The 18,743-nt window shown below is 48.6% G+C and overlaps 1 protein-coding gene across 1 annotated transcript in view; it reads right to left on the bottom strand.

Moving 5' to 3' along the window:
• Positions 1–18,743, bottom strand: part of LOC142021853 (syntaxin-binding protein 4-like) — a 103,428-nt gene that overhangs the window by 42,386 nt on the left and 42,299 nt on the right. Inside the window, exons 3-5 of the mRNA XM_075011104.1 lie at positions 15,252–15,347; positions 14,512–14,581; positions 11,871–11,945 (exon numbers count right to left, since the gene is read on the bottom strand). Coding sequence (XP_074867205.1) covers positions 11,871–11,945; positions 14,512–14,581; positions 15,252–15,347 — 241 coding nt within the window. The remainder of the gene's footprint in view (positions 1–11,870; positions 11,946–14,511; positions 14,582–15,251; positions 15,348–18,743) is intronic.

The following is an 18,743-nucleotide window of genomic DNA, read 5'->3' as shown; positions in this document are numbered from 1 at the left end:
AAAACCATCCCCCTGGACTATCTTGCTGTGATTCACACATGGAGAGGAGGAAGGTTAAAGCCAACAATTTAAATTCAGAGAGCAAGTTCCAAGCATGATTCAAATGGATGGGCAACATTTAGAGACTGCAGATAGCACAGTAGAATGTTAGAGGCCCTAAATTGCTTACGTGCCTATAAAAATAAATAAAGTGAATCCTATTTGTTATGCTCACAGCATACAAAGAAAGATGTGAATTAAACAATAGGAGATCCTCTTGACAGAGCATTGCAGTTTAACTATATTTTTTAAGAATTCAGAATGACAACCCCAAAACAGAGAGAGACAAAGCAGGCTGCTCCTTGAAACAGCGAGACAAAACACACTTCACCCTTTTCCAGACTGACAGGACCAGAAACACCCTTCCCCTCCCCACCTTCAAGGGATCATTTGCAAGTCCAACACAGTTCTCAAAATGCCACATCATTCATCAAGCATCAGAAAATATGCAATCCTCTAAAAATTCTCCTGCTGCAGTTGCTGATGTTGTTCTGCTTCCAGCCCCTATTTTGCTGCCAAAAGCTCCTCTTTATGATGGCTACCCAGAAAAGCCAGTGCAACATGGTGGGAAGCCAGAACCAACCCCCCAAATGGCACTAAGACTGACTGTTTTCAAATTATGAGCGAGCCATAGACAGATGAAGGGTTTTAATGGAAATGATATTAAAGTGAGATTTGTAGCAACAGAGTTGATGGAAATGGATTACAGACCACTGAAGAAGGTGAAGTGAGGCACAAAAGAGGGGAAAAGGTAAAGAACATCAGAGGTGACCGGGACCCAAATATCTCCAGACTTCGGTGTAGTTGCAGTTCAGATCTGGATCCCACCTTGTGGTTTGTACCCACCTCAAGGGAAAATAAATGCAGACAATGGCAGGAAGAAGGGAGCAGCCCCTGTTATTCTCTGTCCCTCTCTGGGTCCCTTTCTCCAGCCGGGGTGTCTCTTTGGCTTGCCCAGTTCAGACAGGAGCCTGTTGGTGGCCACTGGTACTTCTGTGGCTGCTGAGGTGTGACAGACATAAACTTCCCATGAGGTAATGTAGCACCTCTGCTCTCTGTCACAGCAAAGGCCCTGCAATGCTGCCCAGGAAGGACCCTGGGACCTTTCGAGACCACCAATGCACCTGTATGTCTAGGCCTCTTACAGAGCACTTGGAAGCTCCAGCCGTGCTCCTGGTAAGAACTGGCCTGGGAACTGAGATTCCAAGCCAAGGAAAGCAGATATCTCCTTGAGGTTCTGGGCCATCCACAGAGGTGACACCAAGGCAGATGATGACAGAACAGCTTTTCCTCAGGCCGCAGTGGCCCCTTACCACACAGCTGCTATCAGCGTGAGCATCTATTCCCATCAACTCTATTGCGACAAATCTCACTTTAGTATCATTTCCAGTAAAACCCTTCATCTGTCTGCGGCTTGCTCATAATCCCGTATCACCACTGAGTTATGCTGTGACGAGAGCCAAGCTGCAGCCCATGCTGAGAGCCTCCCATTTGCAGTCTCCTGCGTTTTCTGGGCAGGACTCCTCACGCCTTCCTTAGCTCTTCCTTACTGCCCGGAGCAGCAACCTCCAAGGCATACCCAGGTCCCCAGCATACCAGTACCGGGGCAGCTGGCTTACACAACAGCCCACATCATGACACCCTCACTGCTGTTGTCCCCAGGCTGGCGAGGTCCAAGCTGGCAGAGGAATGTCTCCCCATACTACACTCAGACCTGGTTTTGCTGTGCAAACGTGTTCATAGTCTCTCCCCTCCTTTGCCCAGCTCCAGAGTCTAGTGCAGCCAGAGCATCTGGTGAAGCGGGTCTTTGCCCATGAAAGCTGATGCTCCAAAATATCTGTTAGTCTATAAGGTGCCACAGGACTCCTTGTTGTTCTTGAAGATACAGGCTAACATGGCCCCCTCTCTGATACAGAGCAACAGGCTTCCCGTGACTTGAGTAATTGCATTTAAAGCTCTCCCATTCTGAACGTTTTTAAGGTGGCTGTCGCAGAGGAGCTGGTCCTAGGAGCAGACCAGGCTCCGGCCCGCTGTGTTAGAGCAGAGCCAATGAAAGGATGCAGGGCTACGCCCGGGGCTAAAAAGGCTTTTGAGAAGTCAGGCTACGTTTTGGGAGAGGAACTCCAAAGAGCTGGAGCTCAGTCTGGTGGTGGGTTCTTGGAACAAGGGGCCAGCTGCTCAGGACGGCAGCCCTCAGGCCAGTGCCCTAGCAGGTAAGCAGAGATGGCTGGAGCGGAGAAGCTGTGAGCAGCAGAGAGCCCTTGGGAGGGGAGACTGGGAACAGGGATGTTAGTGGTTAACCTGTTAACTGGTGGGGGGTGGAGCAGCGCCCCTCCCCCAGACTTCTGCATTAGGGGGCTGCTCCAGCCCCACAGGGCTGGAGCTTCTGTCCCTGGTGGGCCTGGCCTGGGAGCACTGTGGGCAGGAGGCATTCCAGTCCAACCAGTGCACCGTCCAGTCGCGCCCCCCTTTCACTTGGTTAACCAGTTAACTAATTAAATGGGACTCGGCATCGCTAGCCGGGAAACCCTCCGGCAAAGGGCGAGCCGAGGAGCCGATTTTGACTCTTCTGAGGAAGAAGAGGAAACATCACACAATGGTATTTGCTGCAGTGCAGAAATCCCAGGCTGGGGATGTCGCAGAGCCTTCAAAAAAATCTCTCTAAATGAAGCAATGACAGATTCTGCCCCTGCCCTCACTCCCAATGTATTTTAAATCAGTTTTGCACTGCCCTGACTCTCACAGTCGAGGCCGCCTGGTTATAGTGTAACCCACGCACCTGTGGCGGGTGGGTCACTGGCCCATGGAGCAGCACCTAGAGCACTTCCGGGGAGAAAGAACAACTCTGCTCTACAGCCAGTATGTCTGGCAACCAACTCAACAAGCCAATTGCTAAGTCTCTTAAACTCAAGTTATAGTCTGAATGGACCAGGATTCACTGGACACCTACAGATACACACTCAGATTCTGCAAACAAAATCATACATGATGAACTTCCTCAGGGCAGCAGCCCCATTGTTTTCAATTAAATGTACTCACACTTGGGACTATTTGCAGGACTGCTTTGTTTCTACAGGTCTGGCAGGTGAGATCTGCCTCCCTCAGCCTCTCTTATTTTCTGAGTGAACAGTCATGACCGTTAGGATGTAATGCACTGAATTTTGATCAGTGTCACAATGAAAACTAATTTCCAGGGCTTTTTTAGCTATAGAAAGCTGGTTAGTTGTGCTCATTTGTCTTTACACATTTCCCTCAATGCATTTAGAGTCTCAAAAAAAAAGAAAAAACAAACAATAAAACAAAACACACTTGCTACAGGAGTTGCCTGCCGAATACAGAGCTCGCACACTATTTGTAACAGATAATCCTAACTTTGATTTTAGTCCTTTTTCCAATGAACAAATCCTGAGCGCTGGATGGATAGGTCTACACAGCAAAGTTATTTCAAAATAACTGTCCTAGAGTCTACACAACGCAACCACTATTTCGAAATGACTTCGACACTGGTAAACCTCATTTGACGAGGATCGGTGCCTATCTCGAAACAGGTGCTGTTAAGACAGGGAATAGAGCCGACGTTGAAATAAGCCACAGTGCATCCCGTTGGCTCTATTTCGAAATAGAACATCTGCACACAATAGAGTCGACCTCGAAATAGCTCAGCGCTCTTTGAAAATGCATTTGGTGCAGAGCAGCGTTATTTTGCAATAAGCTTTTCCAGAATGCTGTGCAGACATATATGTGCCCAGTCATTTGAAGGAATAATTCTCAGCCTGTTGGCAGTTTGCAAGCCATCCGCGCCAATGGGTTGCTATTTGAATATGACCGAACATCTAAATTGCATATTACTGGCTGGGCTCCCTGAGTGCATAGCAGACATGGCAGGCCTCAGTGCACCAAAGCATTCAAGCACAGGCTTAAATCCCATTGACAGAACTACTGAACAGCAAGTCATGTGTTTTCTGACTCTTTAGACAGAAGATTTTGTGCCAAACTTCAGGAAGTTTGGGAGACTGGAAGGTGCACAGATATTGTCCCCATACTGACTAACGCATAATCCGACTCTAGGAATTCTAGCCAACCTTGCTTGTTAAAAACAGGACAGGTTGAACTTCTCTAGTCTAGCACCCTCAGGAACTGGCCGGTGCCAAACAAGAGAATTTGCCGGACCACAGCACATCTATATTGCCACTGCTTACTTGGCTCTTGGAAGACATTTAGGGGTAAATGACAGCTAAATAACAGCACAGAATCCTGAGAGCCAGGACTGGTAGCTTTAAACAAACTTTATGGGACCCTGGGAAACTTGGACAAACCTCAGAAAAGTGGTCGTCGGGCTAACTAAAATCATGCTGGATTACGGATGCTGCCGGATGAGAGTGTGCCGGATTAAAGAGGTTCAACCTGTTCCCAGATCTTCCATTATTTGGGTTTATTTACTGTTTGACCAGCTCTACTATGAAAATACTCACACTTATCAGGTTCCTGTGGAATTTAAATACCCAGCCTTATAATTAACTCAGAGGGCTGAAATAAGCAACTTTCCCTCTAATAACACACCCAATGCCTCAGCTCCCCACCCCCAACCCTTCTTCACGAAGGATGCTGAAATCTAGGATAACAGAAGCGTCCTTGTTCCAGCACCCTGAAACTTGTACAGACCCAGAGAGTGGAGTCGGATCACAAGGGAAGCACAGCAGCAACCAGCTGCAGGCCGACTTTGCTACAGATTAAGCAGCAGGAGGCCAATCTCTCTGCAGAATATTGTTGTTTTATCCCATAATACCTTTTTGTGATGCCCTTATGTTCTGGGGGGAACAAAGGGTGAGCCCTACATCAAAAGTTTCATGAAAACACAATGGCTGGAAACTTCACCCTCTGCTCCACAGGTGGGAGACAAGAGATTGGGACACCCAATAAAACCCTTGAATCAACAGCTTGTCTCCATAAATAAAGCCTATGAGACCCCAGGAACTAAATAACTGGAATATTGAAAGCCTGATGTGTGCTTAAAGCAAAGATCGGCAGATACACTGATTGTCAGCTACCCCAGGGCTCTAACTGTTCTGATTTGACTGAGCCCTCTGATAACTCACAGAAACAAGGAGGAGCCCTGTAGCACACAAAAGGCTAACAGATTTATTTTGGCATATGCTCTTGTGAGTAAAACCCACTTCACCTGATGCACTGGAGTGGAAATACAGAGGCAGGGATATATAACGCACTGGTACCTCAAAAGAAGGGGGAGTTAATGAGGTCAGGGTGGATTTGGCTCACTCCCAGCAGCTGACGAGGAAGTGTGCCGACTGAGAGAGGGGAAATTGCCTTTGTAGTGAGACAGCTTTTCTAAACCTTTATTCGGTCCTAATGTAATTGTGTTAAACTTGCAAAGGAAGTGCTGGTCTGCAGTCTGGTTCTGAAGCTTTTTGGAAGAAGGATCCATGCCTGAGTGTCCAGGGAGGTTAAAATATGCAACTGGCTTATACATATTATCTTTCTTGAAGTCTGACTTTTGTCCATTCACCCTTTGGCGCAGAGACTGTCCGGTTTGGCCCATACACACGGCAGAGGGGCACTGCTGGACATGACGGCATATATCATGTCAGTAGATGTGCAGCTGGTGAGCCCCTGATGCTGTGGGCTATGTGGTTAGATCCTGCAATGGTGTTGACTTCCTTGATGTAAACCCTGTACTCCCAATGGAGCACAGGACACCTACCAGTCTCCTCCAATTCAATCTATCTCAGGACTAAACTTCTAGCTGATCCCCGGCGTACCCCAGTTCTCCACAGATCTTCTCCACATTGTCCGCGGTCTTTCTCTTCTGCATCTTCCTTGCTGTGATGTTGCTGCTAGCACAGGTATGTGGCCAGAGCTGGCGACAAGGTTTGTTGCAGGGAGAGGTTCCTGGGTGAGTATTTGCTTCAGGTGGGGGCTCTCTTTAGAACAGAGACAAGCCAGTCCTCCTCTGGACAGGCCCCAGTGGGTTAAGCTGAGCTGGCTCAGCTCTCATTTGTCCACCCAACGGACAAACTGTCCTGTTACAAGATACCAGAGCAGGACAGTAAATAATTGTGTCAGATGCTCAAAACCTGTTTTCCGTTGCAACAGCAGTATAAGCTGTCCTGGCAGTGACTCTGTTCTTCTCTGCTTATATCCATTAAAGCTGAACATGGGACAACCTCACGTGACTGCATGATCACAGAATCACAGGGCTGGAAGGGACCTCAGGAGGTCATCTAGTCCAGCCCCCTGCTTCAAGCAAGATCAACTCCCACGAAGTCATCCCAGCCAGGACCTTGTCTAGCCGGGACTTAAAAACCTCAAGGGATGGAGATTCCACCACCTCTCTAGGCAACGCACTCCAGTGCTTCACCTGGTGAAGTAGTTTTTCCTAATATCTAACCTACACCTCCCCCTCTTCAACTTCAGACCATTACCCCTTGTTCTGCCATCTGACACCACTGAGAACAGTTTCTCACCCTCCGTTTTAGAGCTCCCCTTCAGGAAGTTGAAGGCTGCTATTAAATCACCTCCAAGTCTTCTCTTCTGTAAACTAAACAAGCCCAAATCCCTCAGCCTGTCCTCATAGGTCTTGTGCTCCAGACCCTTAGTCATTTTTGTTGCCCTTCGCTGAACCTGGTCCAGCAAATCCACATCCTTTTTATACTGGGGGGCCCAAAATTGGACACAATATTCCAGATGTGGCCTCACCAGTGCCGAATAAAGAACTACTTCTCTAGATCTGCTCAAAGTGCTCCTCCTAATGCACCCCAGTATGCCGTTAGCCTTCTTGGCTACAAGGGCACACTGTTTACTCCTATCCAGCCTTTCATCCACCATAACCCCTAGGTCCCTTTCCATCGGACTGCTGCTGAGCCAGTCAGTCCCCAGCCTGTAACAATGCTTGGGATTCTTCCGCCCCAGGCACAGGACTCTACACTTCCCCTTATTGAACCGCATCAGATACCAACGCCCATTTGTTGGGCTTTCCATGTTGTAAAAACATGGGTTCTGGACCTGACTCTCATTCTCTCTGAAGCCATGTCTACACTTCTGGGTAGAGACGCATGAAGTGATAGCATCAGGGGTCAGTTGTCGACCCCTGGACTCACAAGGGAGGTAGATGGAAGAAACTCTTCCACTGATTTCCCTCAGGAGGACAGACAGGTAAGCCAATTGCAGATACGTCAGTTCTAGCTACGCAATTGCCGTAGCTAGAATTGTGTGTCCGCAGTCGACTGCAAGGTCTATTGCAGACCAAGCCTAAGGCCCCTGCATTCTGCCAGAGTGGAGTAAGAGGGCCCAAGGAGAATCCAGAATCAGGCTCCCTGTGCGTCCCATCAATTGGCCTTGTCCTTTCTGGAGCCCAACGGCTGATGCTAAAAGGGACAGCATGCCAAGCGTGCCGCCAGCCCTGGCGGGATCTGCGTCAGTGCCCACTCCTGACGGCAAAGTGGATAGAAAGATGATTACTCCTCAGAGCTCAAGGACATGGCTAAAAGATAATATGGGATAAAATAAACAAACAACAAGCGTGCATAAAAAGCCGTCCCCTTCCCTCGCCCCCTTTAATCTTGGAGATATGTATTGGTGTATTAAACATTGGGTGAGACGATTATGTAAGCGAAATCTCTGCAAATCTTTAAAATAATGTAAACTGATTACTGCTCGACTCTCCCCCTGGGTAACCTTTTGCAGATTTAGCAGATGACCAAGAACAAATGAAGACCAAACAAACTGCGGCAGGTTTGGTTGCCACGGACGTTGTCCTCCTATCACTTTACAGTTTCTCGGGGGGTGGCTGGAGGCAGAGCTGACAGATGGGTGGAGGAGCTGTAGCCTTGGACGAAACCATGTGGATGCACACAAATGAATATACTTAGAAACATCTGCTGCAATTTAAGATACGAGTAACGTGCCCGAACAGCTTGAAGCAGACGAAGGGTAATGGCAGATTAGAAACAAACTGTCATGATAACTGTGAACAACACCTGCTTCCACCCTGCCCGGAGGAACCTACTGGGTTATCCCCTGCCTTGTCCGGCTATGGTGCTCAACACGTACTGCACAGAGCGTGAGGAGTCTCCTGGTGCCTGTCCATGTGTTTCCAGCACAGAATGTAGAAGTTATCTTTGCCCCACCCCTATGATGTGGCAAACTGCTGAGGGCGAATTGCTGGCTGGGTGTCTGCACGAAGACAAGGGGCAACTGAGAACCAGCCAGCCCACAGCTTAGATCTGGGCAGAGGAATAAGCAGGGCTGTTTCTCCAGTTTTCCACCTGCTCCAGGAAGGGAGCCGAGCCTTGGCTTCACTCCCCTCTTCTCACTGGCCACAGTAACTGAGCCAGCACGGCAGCTGCGTCGGGGTGAGGGGCCGGGGGAGGTGTAGACAGCAATTTACCGCTGGATTAGGAATTAAAGCATACAGGTAACCAGTGCATTGCTCAGCCAGGGTCTGAACCGAGGAGGAAAGACATTTGGCACAACGCTCCCACAGCCACCTCTGTCACAACGATGACAGGCTCTACAATCCAGAAATAAAATACTTTGGCGAGGCAGCTCTTTGGCAGTCCAAAACCAAGCCAGCTCTCCCCTGCTGCTTCACTAATGGCAAGGAGGGAAACCTCTCCAGCTGAGAAGCATCCTCGGCTCGAGCTCCTGGTGAAGTTCTCAGGTGTTTTCTATGGATACAGACTTTCTTCAGGCCCAGCAGCCAGCTGGCAGCTTCCCTCGCTCCCCTGGCCCTGCCAGCACAGAGCTGTTCACCAAATATTGCTGCAGTTTTGCCCAGTGCAGAACACAGTCCTCTCTCCTCCAGCAGAAGGCAGCAACAGAGTGTTGCCGGCCCTGCCCTGCAGCTCCTTTTATGCGAGTCTTCTGGACCCTGATTGGCTGCTTCCTCTCACAACCACTCTGGGCTGCTTGGAGGACCTTTCATCTGCTCCTCTCTTGGACAGGGTGTCGTAGGATCTTGAAGTTCCAGCATGGGTTCCCTGGGCCTAGTCCATCCCATCACAGTTCCCAGGACCAATCCACAGTTGACATTATCAACCAGGAACCCATTTTACAAAACGAAGGCCTGGTCCACTCAGTGGAACGCCTCCCCTTGACCTCCTTGGGCTTGCGGTCGAGCTCTTTAAGCAGCATGGCACCTGTGGAATGACATGCTGTTTACCGGGCTGGGATTTCGTGGCTTAGCTGTTGTTTGGCAGCCTTGAATCCAAGAGTACCAACCAAATAAAGTCATAGGCTCCAGCTGACTAACTTCCCAGCTGTTAGTGTCAGATCATCCACATTTTGGATGAGCCTTTCCACCCAAAGAAAAGGCAGAAGCCCGTTCTCCAGTACGCTAGGGAGACTTCCTCTGAGATAGGAATTCTATTCTGAAGAGCTGGAAGAATCCGCTATAATGCAGTATCTTCTCTCTCATGAGGACCAAGCCAAAGCAGAGAGAAGACAGCCTTTTTACAAACACCTCTAATTAGAAAGCATGGATCAGGTTTTAAATGTCATGGCGCAGGTCCATGCCTGGTGCTAACCTCAGGGAAGTTCTGGGCTTTGTATTAGCAGCTGGCTGAGCTGGCAGACTTGCTACCAGCTCCCTACCACTCATCTCCTCTTCCTGGTGTTCTCCAGATGAGGGCATTTATCATTTTCCCATCGTGCCTCCATAAAAATCATTTGCTGGAGCCTGTCCCCAGGGAAAGCAATGACAAAACTCGCATTGACATCAGCAGGGTCAGGATTTCACCTTAGGACAAGGCACCACTGATCTCCATAGTGCACCATTAGGACTTTTTACACTTTCCCGACAGCCCGGGTGCACACAGATTCCTTGGGAACACGGTCAAGCTTTCTTCAATGACCTAAGCATGTTGGCTGAGAGCTGAGATTAACCAAGATGCGCAGCTCTGTCTTGGAAACGACAACAAACCAAAACCAGGGCACTAAATATACTTGTCTGCTCCACTTCTCGAAACTAACATTTATGCAGAAGGCCTGTTTGTACAGATTTCACTTATTAAGATCCAATAAGAGATTATCGTATCAGCAACTAAGTAGATATGCAGTCATCCTGGTTTTTGGCTCCTTGGCCTGGTGACAAAGTACCTCTTTTTTGCTTCTCTACAAAAGAGAAAAAACAGCCGTCACCCTCTCATTGAAGTGGAGCCAGACAGGTTTCAGCCAGCCCAGAAGGGCATTAAAGATGTAGCCCTGCAAATACACTAGTGCATAAATCCCAAGTGACGCCATTCTGATGGCTTGTTGCCAGTGTTCAAGGTGAACATCCCATTCTAAGCAAGAGCCCAAAGCTCTATGTGGCCAGCTGAGTCTCCTGTTTGCAATGGGCGCTTTCAGTTGGGATATTCCAATTTACTTGAGCTGCCCTGTCCACCTGACAGCCTTATGCATATGGGAATACTTTTTCAGTACGTCTCCTGGCTCCCTTGGCGTGGAATCTCAAGGCCTTCTCCAGCACACTGAGTTGCACTGTTTCCCTCTTGGCCTGATGAGATTTGGGACTTGAGAACCTTCCAAAAGCAATCCTGTGGGGCGACATTAAGTCTTACAGCTTATCAACAAATTGCCAACACACGGGAGAAAATTAAAGTCTCAGAGGACACAAGAACATAGACGAGGCATATGAAATATTCAGAAGGGCTCAGTCCTTGACCCACTCCTTTCACCCTCTCCCTCATCACTGTAGCTCTTCATGTGGCTTTAGATGCCATCTTTAAGCCACTCACAATCAACCTCTCTATCCCTGGCCTGCCTCCTTAAGTACAATCTCAGCCTCTCTTTCCTGCCACCTCATTTTGTCTGTCACAACCTCAGCTTCACTCTGACTGGGCCAACGCCTCACCATTCCTCCCAAGGCTTCTCACCATGGCCAAGGAAAACAAGCTGTACTGAGGAAGTCACTGACAGGAGGGAATCTGGGGAGAAGCTACCCTTCCCCTCCAGAGACAGAGGTTTCCTCATGGGGGAAGCAAGGGGCTGCTTCTCAGACCTTCCCCAGGACTTGGGCTGTGAATGCCTACATCAATTCTACATATGAACTTGCAGGATCAGTGATGAATCTTGCTATCCTAGGCAAGACCAGGCCAGATCTGGCTTGTGGGCCGGATCTCGCATACCCCTGGCCTGGCCTATGATATAACAGAATCGGAGATATTCTTCAGTGCAGCTGGGGTGGGATTTGAGGAATCCATTTACGCAGCTGTACGCCATGCAACACAGATCTAGAGGGGCTCGCGAAACTCTGAGGGGAACTTAGAGGGGAACTTACTGGTATCACACAGTTCCACAGGCTATTCTCCCACGCCCCAGGGAGGGGCCAAGCCCCGGCAGTGGCCATGAAAGCTGCTGTAACTATAGGAGTGACTGAGGAAGAGCTCAGTGGCCCAAGGAGTGGAGCAATGTTTCCGCCACGGACCTAGTGCACAGGCTGGGACCGAAGTTGGGCCTGAGAGAAGGTGGCTCTGCCTCAGTCACTGTTTTACAGTCCATGTGACTCCTCAGACCATTTTCCCTTGAGCTTTTGATTTTGTTTTTGCACAGTGTAAAGCTGATAATTCCCGTGCCAAGTTTTAAGAGGGAGACGGGAAAAAAAAAAAAGACCAGTGCTGGTTCTCCTTTGACCCACGCTATGCAGGAAACACTGCTGAGAGATTAACAAAGGCCCATTTCCAGTGCTAGTACAAGCAGAGCTACAAAGAATCCAACAACCCACTTTCCTATTTATCACGCACACACACCAATATCATAGAACTCCATATATAACATGCAATTCCCCCCGCCCCCAATGGAATACAATGGAACTTCACCTGGCGTCATCGTCTCGAGCTATTAGAAGGCGCATGTGGCTGGTGGCAGAGGCTGTGCGGAGAATATCCACAGCTCTGTGGAGACAGAAGGATGACTGTTAGGTGGAAGAAGAGGACAAGACACCAGCCCTGGGCACAGCTGTGTGTCAGATGGCTCACGCATGGGCTTGTCAAACTCAACAGTGAGCTGTGCAGTGGGGCAAACCTTACTGACTGCTTTTGGCAGACAGAACATCTCCTGGGGGCCTCACTCCCCTTGTCCGGTAGCAGAACTGGAGGGAAGGTAGATCACAGAGTGAGTCTCCTCCCTGCTGCACTAGCTGGGGACCCACAGATAATACAGCCAACCCGTTAACAAGTATTTCCTCACTACGGTCTACACTGCGAACCTTCCTTCCCTTACGCATAGCCAGATTCGGAGCCTCACACGTACAGATCCCAGCACAGTCAAGGAACAAGCCTTGTGCGCTTGCTCTCTACTGCTTGGGCACAGAGAGTGACTTATTGGTGTGCCATAGGCCCTACCCTACTGAAATATAACGGGGATTTTCTGGCACCTGAAGGAAAAGGGACTGGTGGCTTTGGAGGAGGAAGATTAGGGTCCTGTGCCTATTTTCTGAGTCTCCACGTTGTGATGGACCCCCCGTGCTTTATGTAAAATGGGTTACGAGTAGACCTATGCATACTTCAGAGATGCTTTGGAGAACATGCCTCTTGAAACCCATTTGTAACATTATAACCTGCTGGATCTGTAGATCCTGTTTCTGCATGTGTGTCCTTCTTGTATGTGAAGTTAGAAATATGGAGTCTGTTTATAGTTTTAAGTGTGCTAAGGAGGGCCGTCACTGCCATTCCAACCCTAACAACTGGGAAATCAGCCTAATGGCATGTAAATGGCTTTATTTGTCCTGTAGGTGGGAGAGGTGGTTGGTCTAGAAGGACATGTGACTGTAACAACAAGTACAGGCCTCCGTTTTGGAATTCAGTTTTTTCAAGGGGGGTATGGGGGTGCGGGGAAAGGTGAAACAAAGGATTGCTGCCCAGAGAAAAAGTATATTTAAGCAGAGAAACTTTCAGTTCCTTTGTCTTCAGCCTGCCTTGGAAATTACCTGACACACCCTATGACAAAGAAAGAGAACTCTACACTGAACTGAAGATCCAAGTCAGGGTAAGATCATTCCTGACTCGAAGCTTTCACCTGATATGAGAACAGCTATTTGGAGTAAGAACTCACAAGTATCTAGGTTCCTAGTGGAACAGAACTAACTACGCATTTGCTTTTATTTTAATTTGCTATCTCACTTTTTTCTGCCTTTTTTTTTACTCATAACCACTTAAACCCTACTGTTTTGCTTAATCAAAAATCCTTTTGTTTATAATCAAGCCCAGTGTAAATTGTTAGTACCTAGGGAGGGCTGCCACTGCGCATATCTCCCTTTCTTTGATAAAGGGGGCTTACCTAATGAGCCCCCCTACGCCAATCTTTTGCATGGAGAGAGAGCAATCTATTTGGGGGTTTGATCCCTTCCAGGGGTTGATTTCCTGGGTACTGTGCTCTGCAATTGCACCTTCCCACAGCTGTAGTTAACCAGTGCCTGCATTGCTCTGCAGGGAGGTGGTAACCCCAACTCTGTAACTTGGCTGGGGGAGACCAGAGGATCTGGCTCAGCAGGACATGGTGATGGGGAGCCCCAGAGAGCAAGAAGTCAGGTGTCAGTGGCCTGATCAGCACACCGGGGAATATCCCAAAGGGTCTTCTCTGACCACACACCCCTGTCCAGCTATGGCTGTTTTGGGCAAGGAAAACACTCTGAGACAACCACAAAGAGCAATGAAGACCCCTGAAAATATTAACAATCAAGTTTTTCTCTGTAAAAAAATCTCCATTTTCTAATAGATGCACTCAGTGTCTCAATTATGCTGTAGCCTCCTTGGAGCACAGAGACAGGGGGCAGATTGCAGCCCAGTGGAAGTACCCCCACTCCAGTCCATGTACACAGTGCCATGTTGGCGGTCTCTCTGCCAGGCTGCTAGCAGAAGAGCATACTGGGAAATGGGGCTTGAGGAAGGGGGTCTATCATACTTGGAGAGGGAACGCCCAGCGCACTCAGAGTGAGCCACGGAGCACTACCATAAGGTAGAGCAGCCCTTTGGGCTACCTTGCGTTAGGCCCAGGCTGTTTCAACTCCTTGAGCAGCCCAGACCCTGGAAGTACAAAGCTGGTATGAAGAGCCTTTATCGTCCTACACAAGAGGCGCGGCCCACATAAGACCTTTGTCCTGCACGATGTCTGCCCAGGGTTTGTTACTGTGCAGAGTGGGAGAGTAACAAACATTGGGGCAGTGAAGTTATCTCCACTTCTTCTGACCTCAGAGGGTGAGTGGGTTCAGCCTGACTTTGTATTCTGGATGAAGGTTAAATTCACCTCCAATACAGTTTCAGTCCTTTGCTCTATTACAAGGAAGCTTATCTGAACAGAAGAGTTCTGTAGGATGCTGTACTAGGAAGGAAGTATTGGATGGATAGCACTTGAACCCATTGTTTATAGACAGCAGTAACACTGCCATGTTTTCTATACCAGCTGTCCCCCTAACACACAACTGGTCTTCATGGAAGTGAAATGAATGCATGACTACAGTACCTCTCACTTGTGACTCCAACCAGAGAATCTCCGTTGACCTCCAAGATCTGGTCTCCTGGCTGCAAACGTCCTAAAGAAAGGAACCAGGAGACATTGAAGGGATGTTACTCTTTCCCATGCCGTGCTTTGATTCTCTGGAAAGTACAAAGGCATATCACAAAACATGGCAGGGTTGGGAGCTCTAGAATTGCTTCTGTTTCTGGAGGCGTTAGCAATTAGACCTCTTACATTAGATTGGGTTGTTAGGCCACTTGCTCAATGCTCAAAAGACACAACTAAAATGCTCAAAAGACACAACTCTATTTGGAAAAAACCAAACAATGCTGACTTTGGTTCAAAAGAGCCAAATCCTGAGAATTCTGTCCACTTCCCACTCCATCTTTACTCAGGAGATGCTCATCGGACGCCCACCTGAGTGAAGGGAGAGCAAAAAATCAAGCAAGTGTCTCAGGATGGCTTTGTGGACCGGACCCAACAAACTAGTGAGATCTGATTTTAAAAGCAGAACCCTAAAATGCAGAGAACCTGACGTGAAGCATGGATGTGTCTCAGTGCACAGGCTGGAATGGTTTCTAAATAGCTGAGACACGAGAGAGCAGGTTTGACACAAAACACGAACACCGTTTGCCAGAAGATCTGGAAGCAGGCTTAGGAAGAAGCATCAGCAAAAGGCTCAGCAAAAGTGCTTGATGTGAGCAAATATAATACCACTGTGCAACTTCCCATGGCCTCTCACTCACCATCAGCATAAGCCACACCCCCTGGGAGGATCCTCTTTACATATACCCCATATTCTTCTCTTGTCAGCTCCTTGATGCCACCGATTACCTTAACACCTAGGAAGAAAAGTCACACGATTAAATAGCAGCTAGTGCCAGGCATAACTTCCAAAGGAGAGTCCTTCCATAAGGATCATGGGGAGTGACAGCTCCCAGGACAGGCACCCAACATGTCCCCTTCGCCCCAACTTGGTTTCAGAGATTTCTCCAGGGGGACGAAGCCTCTGATTTACACACAAGGCAAATCCAAGACAAACCCACCTAACAGGAACTCATGTTTGCGACAGTGTTGCTTCCCCAAGGTTTCAGCAACGGTCAATACTGGCAAAATATTGCACCAATATGGAAAACATCCACTCAAGTATAAAGAGCAAATTCACTTAGATGGCTTCACTGACAGCACGCACGGGGAAACATCTGGTACGGAGCATGCAAGCCAACTGCAGATGGTTACAGCAGCCCCCGAGGAAGAGGAGTAACTGGCTGCTCTGCAAGGAAGACACTGGCTGTTGGACATGTTGGGCAGCAAACAGTACTCCAACTCTGACCCACGCCCATCGTGGTCTCGAAACCACGCGCTGAACCGGCAACAGGAAGTGAGGGGCAGACCCCAATGGCTTAGGAGGAGGAGGAGGAGACTCTTGTGCCCAGGGTTGGGAAACTCAAGGCCACTACACGAGACTCAGGGTGCTAGCGGCTGGTGACTCTCTTCTGGATGGAGGCTTACAGCTGCCGACGTGACGTGATGTTCTGGGAGGTGAGCTGCTGGCTTTCAGCCTGCATCCAAAACATTATGGAAAGGCTGGCAAGACACATCCGTCCCTGTGACCACTATCCCATGCTGCTCACCCAGGTGGGCACTAATTACACAGCCAGGCAGGAGACTGAGCAGATCGTCAGCACCTATTGGGTTTCCCGGTAGGTTGTGTTCTTGTCCATCCTCCTGGCTGAAGATCAGGGCCCATGCAGAAATATGTGCATGCTAGAGAACCGGTAAAGGTCCCATGGGAAGAAATCCTATGGGATAATGGCAGTTTCTCAAGAAGGCAGCATTAAAGGCACAACTGCAAAGTATCCCAATGTGAAGGAAAGATAAGAAAAAAGAGTGAGGGGCCGAGATGGCTCCGTCAATCAAAAAGGAGCCCTCTAAGAAGGGGGAACAGGGACATATTGCTAAGGAAGAGCGCGAAGGAATACCACAAGCCTGCAAGGACCAAATGAAGAAGACCAAGCTGCAAAACAACTTACGCATAGCAGGAACTATGAAAGGCAATAAGGAGTTAGAGGTCGTCACATCGTCAGAGCCAGATGAAATTCCTCCTAACACACTTAAGGCAGGGAGAAGGGGATAACTCAGTGGTTACAGTATTGGCCTTGTAAGCCCAGTGTTGTGAGCTCAGCCTTTCAGTGGTGGTGATAGGTGGACTCAATGATCTCTCAAGGTCCCTTCCAGCTCCACAAGATCTGGATATCTCCATGTTTCAAGGAACTAGTAATCACTCAAGAATTCAAAGGATGGATGAGGCCCGAGATAACTGAAGAATGACAAAGGTAGCGCCTATCTTTCAAAAGGGAAACAAAGAGGATGGAGGGAATTGTAGACCAGTCAGCCTTACTTTGATAACAAGTAAGATACTGGAACAAATGATTAAACAATTTGTACCCGCGTAGAGTTATAAAACCAGACAGCACAGATTTCTCAAGAACAAATCACACCCAATGAACCTTATTTCCTCCTTTAATAGGGTTACTAGCCTGGTGGGTGGGAGGGTAGCAGTAGAAGTGATTTATCTTGATTTGGTAAGGGTTTTGACACAGTCCCACATTACATTCTCATAAGCAAACCAGGAAAACATAATCTGCCTGAAGCTACAACAAGACAGATGCACAACAGCTTGAAAGACTGTACTCAGAAGCTGTGTCTACTCTACCTCCCTACTTCGAAGGGAGGATGGTAAGTAGGGTGTCGGGAGATTATTAATAAAGTGCTGCCCTGCATATGCAGCAGTTCATTAAGCTAATTCTCCCCTGCGGCAACTTCGAAGTTTTGAACTTCGCAGTGCTGGCTCGTGTGTAGCTGCGGCTCACCTGCTGGTACTTCCAAGTGTATTTTGAGGAGTGAACGGAGTAAAATTTTGAGGAGTAAAGGGACTTCGAAGTACCCCGGGCACCTCGCAGGTATCACAGAATCACGGGGTTGGAAGGGACCTCAGGAGGTCATCTAGTCCAGCCCCCTGCTTCAGGCAGGATCAACCCCCACTAAGTCATCCCAGCCAGGACCTTGTCCAGCCGGGACTTAAAAACCTCAAGGGATGGAGAATCTACCACCTCTCTAGGCAACGCATTCCAAGTAGGGCTCTAGTCCCATGAATTGGTAAGAGCTGGTTTCCTGGCCGTGCTGTTGAGAAGTCCAAAGCAGCGTGGGCCTGTTGAATTAGACACTCTCCCAAAAATTCCAGCTGGCACTCCTTTCCTCAGTGCACCAATCTGTGTAGGCCAGCTAAAGTCGCATCGCCCAGAGCAAGTCATACCCTCTGGGTGCCAGCTGAGCTTTCAGTTGCACAAGTGTCCTCAATAAGTTGCTCCAGACCTGTGTGGGAATTTCTTAGTGGAGAAGGTATCCACTTGGTTTCCAGCCCCTTGATACCACCGGCAGCATACATAGGTGCAAGCCCCTAACTCAGAATCGGAACCAAATGTTCCAACATGGTGTTGGAGTGATTTCTACAGTGACAAAGCAGAATAAGATCATCCCCTGATTTCAGCTGCTCTGCGAAGGGACCACCACTGCCACCACGTCAGTCTCAGAATGTAGCACAGCTGTTATTTTAAAATAACACACAGCAATCCTGAACTACATAAGCTGCTTGGCAGGAAAAGGCAGAGGAGACCGATTTGTCGTGGGCTCATTAAGTTCCAATTCTAGGGCTCTGGATTGTGGATGGTGGGATTAAATACACTGGCTTCAATTAACACATCTTCCCAGAGATCCACTGCTCAGACTTTTAAGTGCTCTGAATTCAGAAGGCAGGACACATGTCAAGGAATGTTCCGTCCCACACCCTGGACATGGGCCACTGCAGTTCTCCAAGGTTACTTATGCTCCCCCCTCGAACACCACTGAAAAATCCACACCAACAGGACCATTTTTAGAAATAGATATTTTTATAAGGAGACTCAGGGGGAGATCTGTGGCCTTAACACCATGCTAAGGGACCTGGAAGGAGGTTTGCAAAGCCAACTAAGTCATTTAGCAACATGACTTCCCCTCCTTACAATTAATCGTAGCTGTATGGAAGAACTCCTTCATCAGCAATTAACATCTTCCCATGACATGGCCTTGCTCAGACTTCTGAGTGCACCTGCCCATTCATTCTGGATGGCCGAGATGCCAAATTCCCTTCACTGGAGCTGAACTGCAGCCATTCCACCCGTCCCAGGAGACCTGCAGCC

Source organism: Carettochelys insculpta, chromosome 16 (assembly GCF_033958435.1).
Source record: "Carettochelys insculpta isolate YL-2023 chromosome 16, ASM3395843v1, whole genome shotgun sequence".
NCBI classification, from domain to species: Eukaryota; Metazoa; Chordata; order Testudines; family Carettochelyidae; genus Carettochelys; species Carettochelys insculpta.
The sequence above is the reverse complement of the archived record's forward strand: the minus strand, read 5'-3'. Positions and strand labels throughout refer to the sequence as shown.